The sequence below is a fragment of the Poeciliopsis prolifica genome, unplaced genomic scaffold (assembly GCF_027474105.1).
Source record: "Poeciliopsis prolifica strain line A6 unplaced genomic scaffold, Auburn_PproV2 SCAFFOLD017, whole genome shotgun sequence".
In the NCBI taxonomy this organism is placed as follows: domain Eukaryota; kingdom Metazoa; phylum Chordata; class Actinopteri; order Cyprinodontiformes; family Poeciliidae; genus Poeciliopsis; species Poeciliopsis prolifica.
The window spans coordinates 8,086,402-8,098,570 of record NW_026562392.1 but is presented as its reverse complement, the minus strand read 5'-3'; the positions used below and the strand labels follow the sequence as shown (position 1 = coordinate 8,098,570).

Genomic DNA, 12,169 nt, shown 5'->3' with positions numbered 1-12,169 from the left:
CAACCATGTTTGGTTGTGTGGATAACATTAACATCTAAATGGAGTCCTTATAAATAATACATACAAAATACAATTCATATGAATGCATTGAAATGCTGGGAACATTTTAAACGATCACTTTAATGGAAACAAATTCCTTTTATTTTGGAGCTACAGCGATGGCTGAAATTAATCCTATTTGGTTTTGTATCGTATTTGAAGCCTGGATGTTTGTCATTCAACTCAATATTCAGGCCTTTGTGTTTGTAATATCTAAATAAGTGCTTCATTTACTTTATTTTTCATTCCCATAATTTCTCTTTCTGAGAATGACATCTTAAAAGTTTTATTCCCCAGTGATTGCTCCCCAGATTGCAGAGCACAAATAAATTATGAAATTGTGAAGTTTATGTAGCCTGAGGTTTTCCTGTGCAAAATGAAAAAAAACAAAAAAAAAACAAACAAAAAGAAAACACTTTGCTGCATTGTAATTACATCTCATTCATAGAATGCCTCAAACATTCCCCAAGGAGCATCAGTGCAGCTGTCCAGTAAATACATTTTTAGGAAAGTATTCACTATTTTATTGATAAAAATTTAGGAGGTTACCTTAGTCTCCTAAAATTGTAGAGGAGTCTGCTTTCTAAGACGTCGTTTTTTCTGCAGATATAGTTTGAATTTCTGCAGCATCAATAAACGTGATTCACCTCACATACATTACCTTCAAGGGTAAAACTTCCTTGTTGATGGAGAAGAAGGAGGCCATGGCTTTGGTCCAGGAAGCAAGGCCAGCAACATTACCACAAACTCGCTTGGCTGTTTCAATGTTGTAGTCAGGCATATCAAAATAGGGCTGCAGCAGCTCCACTGTTTCTTCATTAATGGTGTCTTTGGGGAATTGCTTCAAAGAAAAAAAACAAAGATGTTAAAAAATAATGGAGGTTGGATATTATGATGTAGGATGGTTTTGTTTGGGACAGAAAAATAATCTGGACCTTCTGTCTGTTAACAGCAAGAAAAGTAAAAGACAGAACCGAAAACAGGAGACATGATTGATTAAATCCACAACTTTATCTCTAAAATTTGAGCAAATTTCATGTTTTTGTTTTATTATTATTATTAATATTATTATTATTATTATTTTACATCTACACAATATAATTTTAAAGGTGCACCTGCAAGCTGCCTAGGAAGTTTCCAGCTGTCATGAGTTTTAGAGACTCCTGCCAGGAGGGAGTGATGCAGTTTTTCTCCTGATCGATCTTCACACTATTGACCCTCCTCTGGAAGAGTAGCAGCACACAATCCATGATGCGCATGATGAGGTGGGGAGGCCGTCCAAGTGTTCGTACAGTGGCGATATCTGATGGCTTGATTGTCTATGTTTGAAAAGATAAAGGAAACATCCAAGATATGTTTTTGTACAAACGAGGTAGAAAAGATGGATACCATTTCTATTTCTATTTCTAAGCAGTCAATTTTTCAATGCAAAAAAGTATGTTGTACTTTTTTTATTTGCTGAGAGGCTATTTAAGATGCATCAGAGTATTGGTGCTCATTGTGCAGAGTGGAAAACAAGAAAAATGGGGACAGAGCAAGAACGTTGAGTATGTCCAAAAGAGATTACAGAAACTATCTGATATGAAAAAAAGAACATTGTGATTTGTTTTAAAGATGTCATTCAATGGAGGCAATGAATTAATAAAGATAAGACGATATTACAACAGACTAAAAGAGACAACCCTTTGCAATGGGGTCTTTGGGACATTTTTTATTCCCTAATCTAAACCTACTTGATCTTTTGTAGAGAAAAAAAATTATCCTTAAAAGGCAACTGGTCACAATAAAAACCAAATAAACACAAAAATGTTATGCAGTTCAACTGAAACTTATCCTCACTTGCAGTTCTTACTACAATGTAAAGGAACTTAAAATAATGGTGCTTCCCTGTATCATCTGGTAATGTATCTGCATTTAAATGAGCTTTAAGCGACATAGTTCATGCTGTTATACAATGCAGTCAATTCAGGGCTCACTATGCTTGATGTTTTGCCAGTGCAAAACTTTCTCTGAATGTGACAGGAACGAGGAGGAATCCATGAAGTTGGACCCAAATGCAGATAATGATCCAAAAACAGATTAAATAAGTCAAAAAACAATATGAAAACACATTGACAAATGAAGCATCATCACAACCAAAAGACAGACTCAACATATTCAAAAACTATTTATGATGGGGTTTTAAAGAGGAATCTGGGAAAGCTCCAGGAGAGGTACTAAAAAAAAAAAGAAAAAGAAAAAGGTGATATATTATTCTACAACAACTCCCATCAACATCCTAAGGTATGAATAGATCAAACATTTTATTCTTGCGATATTTACAGATTTTTCTGACCATTACATTAAATAACCTATGTTATAGGTGCAATGCAGACATTTTTTCTTCTCTCCCATTAAATAAATCACTATAATTGCAGTTATTTTATTTCTATTAATTTTATAAATTGCAGTGGAGGTAATTACTAGTTTGGATGTTTATGCCAAATTCTTTACTCAAAACTTTCAAAGCATAGCACTCTTTTCAGAACTCAACTTAACCTCTCCTTATCTTATTCTCTTGATAATTTCTTCAGCATCTTCAAGTAAAAGCAACATATGATTTCCTAACACAGACTTTCAGGCACAGTAGGGAATCTACTCAGAAGGGTTACTCAAAAACAACTATTAAAAAAAAAAAATAAGTTTTTCTACATTACATCTTTGAGCTCCCTATAATATACAACTGATATATTGGCGAAACTCTGAGTTCTAGCCACTGCCTTTTATAAAGTGCAACGGCTTAATCTAAAGTCTAGGCAGAAATGGAATGAAATCATATACTGCAGAAATAAACAAGTTGACAGAGATTTACTTTACTGGAGGACACATTTGTCTATAAAAATCTGTTGTTCCAACAGAATATAAAGCTCATGGCAATAGTTATCTTGAAAGGAAACAAATGCAGTGTTTCCGTCATTTTCATTTCCTTGGAAGGGCACATGTCTCGCTCATTTATTTATTTTTGCCAGGGAACAAGCCTCTGATTTTATACACCGACTTGCATTGCGATTTGCAGGACCATGGCATCGATGATTAATAGCCAAGAGTCTCATCTGTTTTAGTTTGATGCAACATGTCACACTTAGTGCAGGCATTCATGAATGCCAGATGCTTTATTATTACGAATGTGGGCAAAAAAAAAAAAAAACATCGTAACAATGTGTGTATCTTCTATGATTGCCAGGTCATTTTCTATTGTGCAGCTCTTTGGTTCCAAAACAAATGAGCATTGTCTTCAAATGTTTTGTTCTGCATGGTAGCACAGTCTGCAAACTGAAACTAATCTGTGTTAGCATTTAGAGCAATTTGAGTCCGTGGACTTTATTCACATACACAAAAACAAAATTAAATCAGTCCTTTCAAGGAAAAAAAAAGAAAACAAAAGCTGAGGTAAACCTGGTAATTGCATATTCAATATTAAAAGTTATGAGTGCCACACCTGTAGTGCAGCTTCTGCCTCCTGCAGAGCTGGACGTGCAGCTTCCAGCTTCTCCTCAGCAATGGCCTTGTCAGCTGAAATGCTGTCCACAATGGCTTGAGCCTTGTCCTTCACTTTCTGTACTTCGACCTTTACTCGCTCTGCCGCCTGGGCTTTTACTGTCACCTCTTTGAGAACCTGGAAGAAAAATGAGTCATGTCCATGAGTATCGCAGTGTTCACTTTTGACCACACAGCTGGGTGAAAAGGAAACCTCGCACCATAGCTGATTAACACACAAGTTTAAAATAATGTGCGGAAAATGGTTAAAGTTGCAAGCTAAGACACAAATCAACCCATCCTGATTAAGCCTGGATTGCTGCGCGCTTCTCAGCAGAATCACATCACACAAAAACTTTCATCTTGGAACATACTCTTAAATGTCTGCATTTCCTGTCAGAGGTTTACATCTGGTGTATCTGGTACCCTGTGCTAGTCTTAAAAAATTATGAAAGTTTTATGTGGCAGCAGTTTTCCAACAGGGAAAGAGATCTTGTTAAAAAACTAAATACTTAAAAGGTAAATAACATGATTTTTATCAGATGATGAGATTAGGTAGATTTTTGACTGGGACTGGGATTTCAGACTGAAGTGATTTTTTTGAAAATACTATTTAAACAAAAAAAACAAAGAACAAGACAGAGACATAAACAACACTGGGTTTTTTCCCCCCATTAACACAGACAAATATTTTGGATTTCATCACTGATAATGAATGCATATGCACATAGAGTACGAACAGACTTTCCCAAAGTACATATTTATTTAAAAAATGGAAATTAATTCATCGTTTGCCTTTCAGCTGTCAGAAAAAATATTACCTCTTTGAGGACCTAAAACAGAAACCACTCAGATGTAAGCAAAACAAATCTGCGTACCGTATCGGCCTTGTCATTGGCAACCTGTAGCTCCTTTTCTTTCAGCTCCAGCTCCTTGCTCAGAGCGGCTACTGATTCTGATGCTTCTTTCAGCTTTTTCAGGCCAGTGTTCATCCTGAGCAGTAAAAACAGTAATTCAGGTTTCATGTAAATACTGAAAATATGTAGCATGGGGGTTACGGTGGTGTGGATGGAAGCCCATCTAGTATAAATCAGAAATTCAGGATAAATGATTGTGTTTGTAAAGTAGTTGTAAAGCTTTAGGCTGCCCTGAATGACTTCCTTGAATCAATCTCTGTTTAGCACCAGGTAATTAAAATACTTGAGCATTAGCGATATTCCATCTTTCGGGTCATGAGTCAGATTTTTTTTTTTTTTTATGTCAAGGTAACTCCCTTCAGCAGTTGCCAATAAATCTCAGAGGTTCTAGGGTAAATGATCATTAAAGAAAAGACTTTATGTTGCTTTCAGGTGTGGAATCTCTTTTAGTACTTGATGCACTTCGTTTGGTTTTCAAATGAAAGTAAGCATGAGATGAGATCTGGTAAATGAGCATGATAAACCTGAAACAAATTCATTTCTAACTCACAATTTGACCGTATGGTGCTGAATATCAAACTGGAAATGCTTGCAGTTTGAAATAAGCTGAATATTAGTTTATGTATGACTACAGTAATAAAATAAGTTAGAACTGAATTATGATACAGGTAAACAGGAATTGTTGTTACTGTTTGAGGTTATACATAGATCATATTTGTTATTATGCATGGACACTTTATTAACACCATATTTCATTTAGCCTTTGCTCTTTACCTATTGGCCAGTGTCTGGACTTCAGACCTCTTCTCCTTGTAGATCGTCTTGTAGCCTTGAACGAAGGACAGGTAGGACTTGGGTGTGACATGGGTGGATCGTCGGTATCTAGGTTCAGTTAAGATAGCATTAGAATAAATTTATGACATATTAGGAAGATGCAAATCTCCAAATTTTAATTTGCCTATTAAGCATCTTCTTCAACTTGAATGCATGGTAAAAAAAAAAAAAAAACTAGTGTACAATATTATCTTTTAAGAAATAGCTCAATTGAAAGTCAAAAATCACAGTCATCTCTTCACGCACTCTGTACTTAACTATTTGGGAGAAAGGAGAAGTATAACAAAATTATTGTTGCATGCTTATCTGATATTAAAATTTGTTTGAACATTTACAAGAGAGCAAAAGCAAAGACAATAAAATCAGTAAGAGGCAAATATTTTAAAAACATTTTGGAAGTGTATTCTTTAATGTAAGTTTTTGTATGTGCTTTTTTATGTCATGTAAGGTTCCAAGCTTAAATATCCAGAGTGGTGAAATACTGTACCTCTGAAAATACTCCACACACTTTTCTGCAACACCATCCTGGAAGGAGCCCATGCATTGGACTACCTCCTTTTTGATCTGCAGTGAGCACTCAATATCATATGCAGACAGGAAGTGCTCTGAAACTGAATGGCAGAATGGACATGGAAAAAAAAAAGTGTGAATCAGTCAGAATAAAACATGAGAACGAATAATCCAAGCTGACATGCCTACACATAAATGTAGCTCTAAAATTCAAACTTTAAGAGGGGCTGTGATGAGTTTCAATTTTGGATTTTTCCCATTGGTTGACGTATCAGCAGAGCTGAATTTGAGTGAGTCAACAATTTACAGAAAGATTTAAAATATGACACTCCACTTTCGGTTTCCTTAAAAAGTTGGTGTAATTAGTCATAGTTATTTGCCAAAGCTCTCAAAATGTTCTGCTTTTAATGCACCTGGTGGTAAGGATCAATGAGACATCTATATACTAAAATCCTGTATCATCTTTACTCTAATCTTAAAATGCTTCTAAAGGCTGACAGCCAAACTCCAACTCTGTGATTCAAGCACTCTTTTGAACCTTATAGACTTCACCTTCACTTTACTTACACTTTTCCCATAAACTTCAGTTTCTTTTATAGATTTTATTCATTTTATTTATTTACCATTTTATAAAGGGGTTCGCCATCAACGGTGGTACGTGTTCATTCTGTTTAAAAACGATAGGTTCTTGCCTAGACACTGCGTTAAATTCTGGACAACAAATATTGACGAGTGGTCCAAATATTTATAAAGCTTTGACATTAGGTCAAAGATCAGTAAGTTTTAGAAATCATAAAAATACCAGCATGTTCAAAGCAGTGAATACAATGAAACACTTTGTACATCCAAACAAATAAATGACAGCAATTCACACCGTAAAGAGACGTCACCCTTGTGCTGTACCTGCAACAAGTGCATCTTTTGGCCAGCGGCTAAACCAGTCCATGGTGCAGCCTGATATCAGTGCTGGAAACTTCAACGCCCTGTTGCGAAACTTTTCTCCAACGGGCGAAAAGCATAAAGCAACATGGAGATTGTGACGGACCCGTGACATGAAATACTCGTACAAGTTTTCGTTGGTCAATGGTCGCCTTGGAAACTCTCGACGCATAACAGGAATGAGATCACTGAGGATTTCATCCATCTCATCACGAGCGAACAAATTGGACACCTAAGGTAAAAATACATAGTTTTGTTAAATTTGCAATGATGCAAGTTCATAACAGTTACATATCTCTATTGCAGAATTGTACTAACTGTTCAAAAAAACATTGAGCATTTCATATTTGTGATTCTAACCTCTCCAGATGATAAGACATTGTTCATGTACTCCAGATAGGACTCATCTTTGATTTCGTTGTCGGTAAAGATGAAGCTGACTCCTTTTCCCTGCTGACCAGCTGTTTTATACAAGTTTTTTAGATCATCCAGCAAGTTAGTGGTGTTATAGGAGCTGCAACATTTAAGCAAATGCAAAATGTTCGTTAGTCAAAATTTCAGAGGATGGGGCTTGCAGCAGACTTCTTCAAATTAATTTCAGATAAACAAATTTCAGCCTTTATTACTTGTTGGTTGTCCATGCAATAGGGACTACCGAAATAAACTTTGTTGCTTGTAAAAAAAATATTTCTTGACTGGCGCATAGATGAGCACCAGGAGTGATTAGCGAAAGCATGGCACTTCTTTCTATTCAGTTTATGACACACAGACATTTAGAAAAAAAATAGAAAAAAATACCTACAGAAAAAAAAGTTGTATTTTCCAAATACTTCTTGCACAGAAAATGTGACCTTTACAGATCAGAATTTACAAAGTAACACAGAGAAAAACAAGATGATATTTGTGATAATTGATGATAATTGTTGTACATACTGTTTAATACATTTATTGACACAATATGTAAACACATTTTGCATTTTACATAATAGTAACTTAATTTGTGTTGCTGAGTTCATTTTAACTTCTTTTTCGTCAATGTGTAACCCTTTGTTGGTGGGTGAGTGGGAGAACCACAAGTGTTTCTGTAAGGTATCTTTTATAACACCTTTGAATGATAAGCGGACTTTATAATTAACATGAGTGCAAAACAACATTTGCCATGGCATTAATCTGTCTGCCACTCAAAGCTGTTATAAAAAATAATCAAGAACAAACCGTTCTGAAGAATTAAAAAATGAAAACAGATGTTAACAGAGTCATAATTTAAAGATGCAGACAGCTAAACCAATTTTCCATTTGAAACAGATTTTACTTTATCAGACCGAATAAAGGGTCAAATGTGTATGGGTCTGTTGTATGCTAGAGAAAAGAGAAAGCAGAAGAAAAAAATTAATAAATAAAGTAAACATGCTGCCAAAGAGCTTGTTTCCCCTGGAGATACTTTGGCAAGTCAATAGGAGAAAAAAGCTCATTCATATTAATAGCAACCACCAAACCCAGTTAGAGACTTAGCCAGAGGGAAATATGATGACCACAAGAGCCCACAGGGAACGTGTGGAAAAACCTTTGACAGCCACAGACAGTAACAAAGAGAGTGAGATAAAAATAATAAAAAATGTATGGAGAAGAGGAAAGCGAAACAAAAAAGATAATAAAATAGAGGGTTGTTCTTTTTCTCATAAATAAGTTCTAACAGCAGATGAATAAGGGATGCCAAGAGCTACAATGAACTCGATTTCAATTGTTTTTATTATGATTCAAAAGATAGACCTCAGACTAAACAGACTTCTAGTCTGTTGTATGCTAGAGAAAAGAGTAAGCAGAAGAAAAAAAAACAGACTTTTAGTCCGTTTAGTCTGTGGCATTCCAAGATCATGCCACAGATCTTGGAAATGAATATTGAAATAGTGATAATGAGTGCAAGCATTACCGTGTGAGGGTTATCTGGAAGGTTTTGTATCCAGCTATGAATGAGGCCAATCTGATCAGGCTCTGTTTGCCAGAACCCCCAACACCCACTAATAAGGCATTACCTCCTGGTGTCCGAATTATTCTTGATACCTGCACACATAAAACATACGTAAACATGCAAATGAAAGATGACATGCAAGTAAAGTCATATTCAAAAAGTTTAAATATGATTGAAACACATTACACTCAGACTATTTGAGAAATTCTTCCTGTAATCAAAAAAAATATTATCATTATATTACAACTAATGAAAACCAATATATTTAATTTCTCAGGAGATTATAACATTACTTCAGACCAAACTGATTTTTTATTACAGGAATGTGGGGTTAAAGACAATATGTTTAACACTGTAAAACATTCAAAAATGTAAAAAAAAAGAAACAAAAAAGACAAGAAGAAGAAGAAGAAAAAGAGGGAGAAGGTAATAAGCTTCTCAACATAAACATGGGTGTGCTGTGTATTGAACATTGTCTCTCTTCTTACCACTGAAGCAAGAAGAGAGACTATTTACTATTCAGCTATTTATTCATGCTAATCCCTAATATGCCATTTCTGACCTACACAATCATTTTGTCTTTAAGTAAATAAAGAGAAATTAAATAAATAAAAGGAAGTCATGTTAAGCTGCTCAGCTGTTTAACGGGTCTTACATCAAACCTAATATAAATAACTAACCTTTGCATACAACACAAAGTTTCTAATTGTAACTATAAGTTAGCCTTCACATAAGATATAAAGGTTTAAATGATCCTGTAGGGGTCATGTTTTGTTAGTGTTTGAAATTGTGCAAATGAAGCAATGATTTATGCGTGCCTATGTTCACCATGTAACAGTTCATAATGTACCTTGATCAGATGTATCATCGCATCCTGAAAGAAGACCATGTCCATACCGGTACCCCTGATGCTCTCATTATAATGACACAGAAACATATTTAGACGCTCCTTTAAACTCTCAAATGACTCAATAGGTTCATACACCTTTGGTAAATCAAAGTCTGAATCTTCTGGTTCCTCCCCTGTGAGAAAATAGTTTCACAAGAATACAATTAAATGTCAAAAAGAAAATACGGGAAATATCCACTGGAAAATATAGTAAGTTTTCCTGCTTCATGAGTACCTGTAGCTTCTGGTGCATCTCTTAAGAAGTCAACAAAGTATCTGTCTTCTCCAAAATCCAGCGTATTCCTGAGATCCTCCCCCAACTCGTCTCCCATCAGCTTCACCAGAGCTTGGTCAAACCACTCCACATCATCAGGCATTGTGAATCTATCAGCTATCACACGTTTGCACTCATGCTTCCACAGTGCCAGCAACATCTGGGTAATTATTTTTTTTTTCATGAAGACAGAAGGTTAGCAAAGATTACTCAAATAAAATGGAAAAAACAAGAAAAAAAAGGAGCAAAGTCAAACTGGGACATGTCTTTGAAAGGAAAGAATGGCTATAGTCCAAAATGAGTTTGTATATTAACTTAGAAACAAGTACCAGCCCCTATATTCTGGTTAGCTTGTTTTGTTGACTGAATGTTTTGAGTTTTACCCTAGAGCAATCAGAGTTTGGCTAGGAGCCACAGCAGGGATGTAGGACAGTCTGAGCTAGAGTATAAATTTGACTGTGTTCAATTATTCAGTAAGGCCACATACTAATGTGGAGTGGGCCAACTCAGCAAGGACTGAATTTTAAATGCAGATATTTTTTCTGTTTAATCCATCTCTACCAAGAGACGCTCACGTCTCTCCAGTATTGTGAATATTTTATCTAATAATATATCATGTCGTTATACTGCCGCTCTATATCTTTAGAAGGGATTTAAATATTTCTTTTTCACAGACTTCTGAATAAATCAAACCTCTGCACAGGGGCATGATGAATATACTTTATATCTAAACATGACATAAAAATCAAGTTGTTACAAAGAACAGCTAGGAAGACACAACATAAAATCCACCTCACCTGGACTGAGCTGACTACCTCAGCAGTAGTTGTAAGCATCCCTTGCCATACCCTGGACAGGTCTCTCAGATTGAAAATGTAGTGAAACTTTGCAGGAGTCGGAAGCATCTTAAGCTTTGTGATCTGCCAAAGACGTCGAGTTAGAGGCACTAAGCAACGCACAGTGCTCTGAACCTCTTTGCTGAACTCTCGCTGAGTGCAGAAGTAGCCCTCGCCAATCACACCTGTGCAATAAGGCAAGCGATTGTGGTATTATTATACATTCTTGACAAAGATACAGGATGGAGAATGTGTTAGACCCTCATTTGTTTTATTTTATTTTACCAGTTTATGGCGGTGTCAAAAAAAATCTAAACGTTAAATTAACAGCATTTTGAAATAACATCTCTGATGCTTTTCACAGCGTTATACTAACCAAATATCTTATCTATAGAGGCATTGGAGGGAAGTGTGCAGTTAAAGACAGAGAACTGCCTTTTCAGCCTCTGTGGGATGTCATTGCGCCCTCCTCCTGGATGAATCATGGCTGCCAGGAACTGAACGTCAACAATATAAGTGAACTCTCCTGGCTTCTCCAGGTTAAAGAAGCCATTCTGCTCCATCAGCTGTCTGACAATCTCATTGGTCACCTAGGTACAAAAAAGCAAAGAGGATATTAATACAAATTCAAACTTTACCATCATGATGATTAAATGTTTGGTTAGAGCCATTTCTGGACTGATTGCTAACCTGGTCTCCCCACTCATTGATGACAGGCATGTTAATATCATCTATAAAAATTGACATTTTCTTTCCAGCAGGAGGACCATAGGTCGACCCCATCCTCTTGTCCACAAAGCTCTCAACCGTTCTCTACAAAATAAGCCGAGGTTACTAGGGAATGTTTATTCTAGAAAATTAAAATGTAATGACGCAGTAAGTTACATTTCTGTTCAGCTGTTGAGGACTATTTTGAAAATGTTTACCTGGAACATGAGAGGTGTAGTCGCAGAAGAGAAGTTGAGACTTTTTCCAATGTGGCTCTCAGCGTCATACATTGACATGTAGCCTTTGATCATGACAGTCTTGGCTGTTCCTTGCTCTCCAATCAGCAAGACAGCCTTTGAAAACATTTGCATTTGAAATTAGTTTCAAGCCCCCTTGAGGGAAACATCTCAGTAAGAACATAAAACAATGCAAATGATGTGGAGAAGAGGCATTTACTGTCTGTTTTCACTGAGTAAACAATTGCTTAATTTGATGACTGTCCTGATGTCTGTCTTGATACGGTGAGCTACTGTAGAAAGCAGACATGCTTTTCATGGGTTTGATTTGTGATTTATTTTCACATTTTAAAGTCAAATATTCTTTTTACTTCTATCCTCGCCTGAGGATATTAGCATAAGCTCAATGTGCTCAGGAACAGATAAAAACATGCATTGGTTTGTAGAAATTTGATATAAATGAGGCTGAGTTCTAAAATTAAAGAGAAAAATTAATCTAATC

The 12,169-nt window shown here is 35.9% G+C and overlaps 1 protein-coding gene across 1 annotated transcript in view; it reads right to left on the bottom strand.

Moving 5' to 3' along the window:
* dnah5 (dynein, axonemal, heavy chain 5) overlaps positions 1-12,169 on the bottom strand; it is a 78,676-nt gene that overhangs the window by 26,487 nt on the left and 40,020 nt on the right. The window contains exons 54-68 of the mRNA XM_055041816.1: positions 11,650-11,784; positions 11,414-11,536; positions 11,100-11,313; positions 10,685-10,908; positions 9,849-10,047; positions 9,575-9,747; positions 8,686-8,816; positions 7,116-7,269; positions 6,720-6,987; positions 5,794-5,917; positions 5,247-5,354; positions 4,434-4,548; positions 3,518-3,694; positions 1,155-1,358; positions 701-880 (exon numbers count right to left, since the gene is read on the bottom strand). Coding sequence (XP_054897791.1) covers positions 701-880; positions 1,155-1,358; positions 3,518-3,694; positions 4,434-4,548; positions 5,247-5,354; positions 5,794-5,917; positions 6,720-6,987; positions 7,116-7,269; positions 8,686-8,816; positions 9,575-9,747; positions 9,849-10,047; positions 10,685-10,908; positions 11,100-11,313; positions 11,414-11,536; positions 11,650-11,784 — 2,529 coding nt within the window. The remainder of the gene's footprint in view (positions 1-700; positions 881-1,154; positions 1,359-3,517; positions 3,695-4,433; positions 4,549-5,246; positions 5,355-5,793; positions 5,918-6,719; positions 6,988-7,115; positions 7,270-8,685; positions 8,817-9,574; positions 9,748-9,848; positions 10,048-10,684; positions 10,909-11,099; positions 11,314-11,413; positions 11,537-11,649; positions 11,785-12,169) is intronic.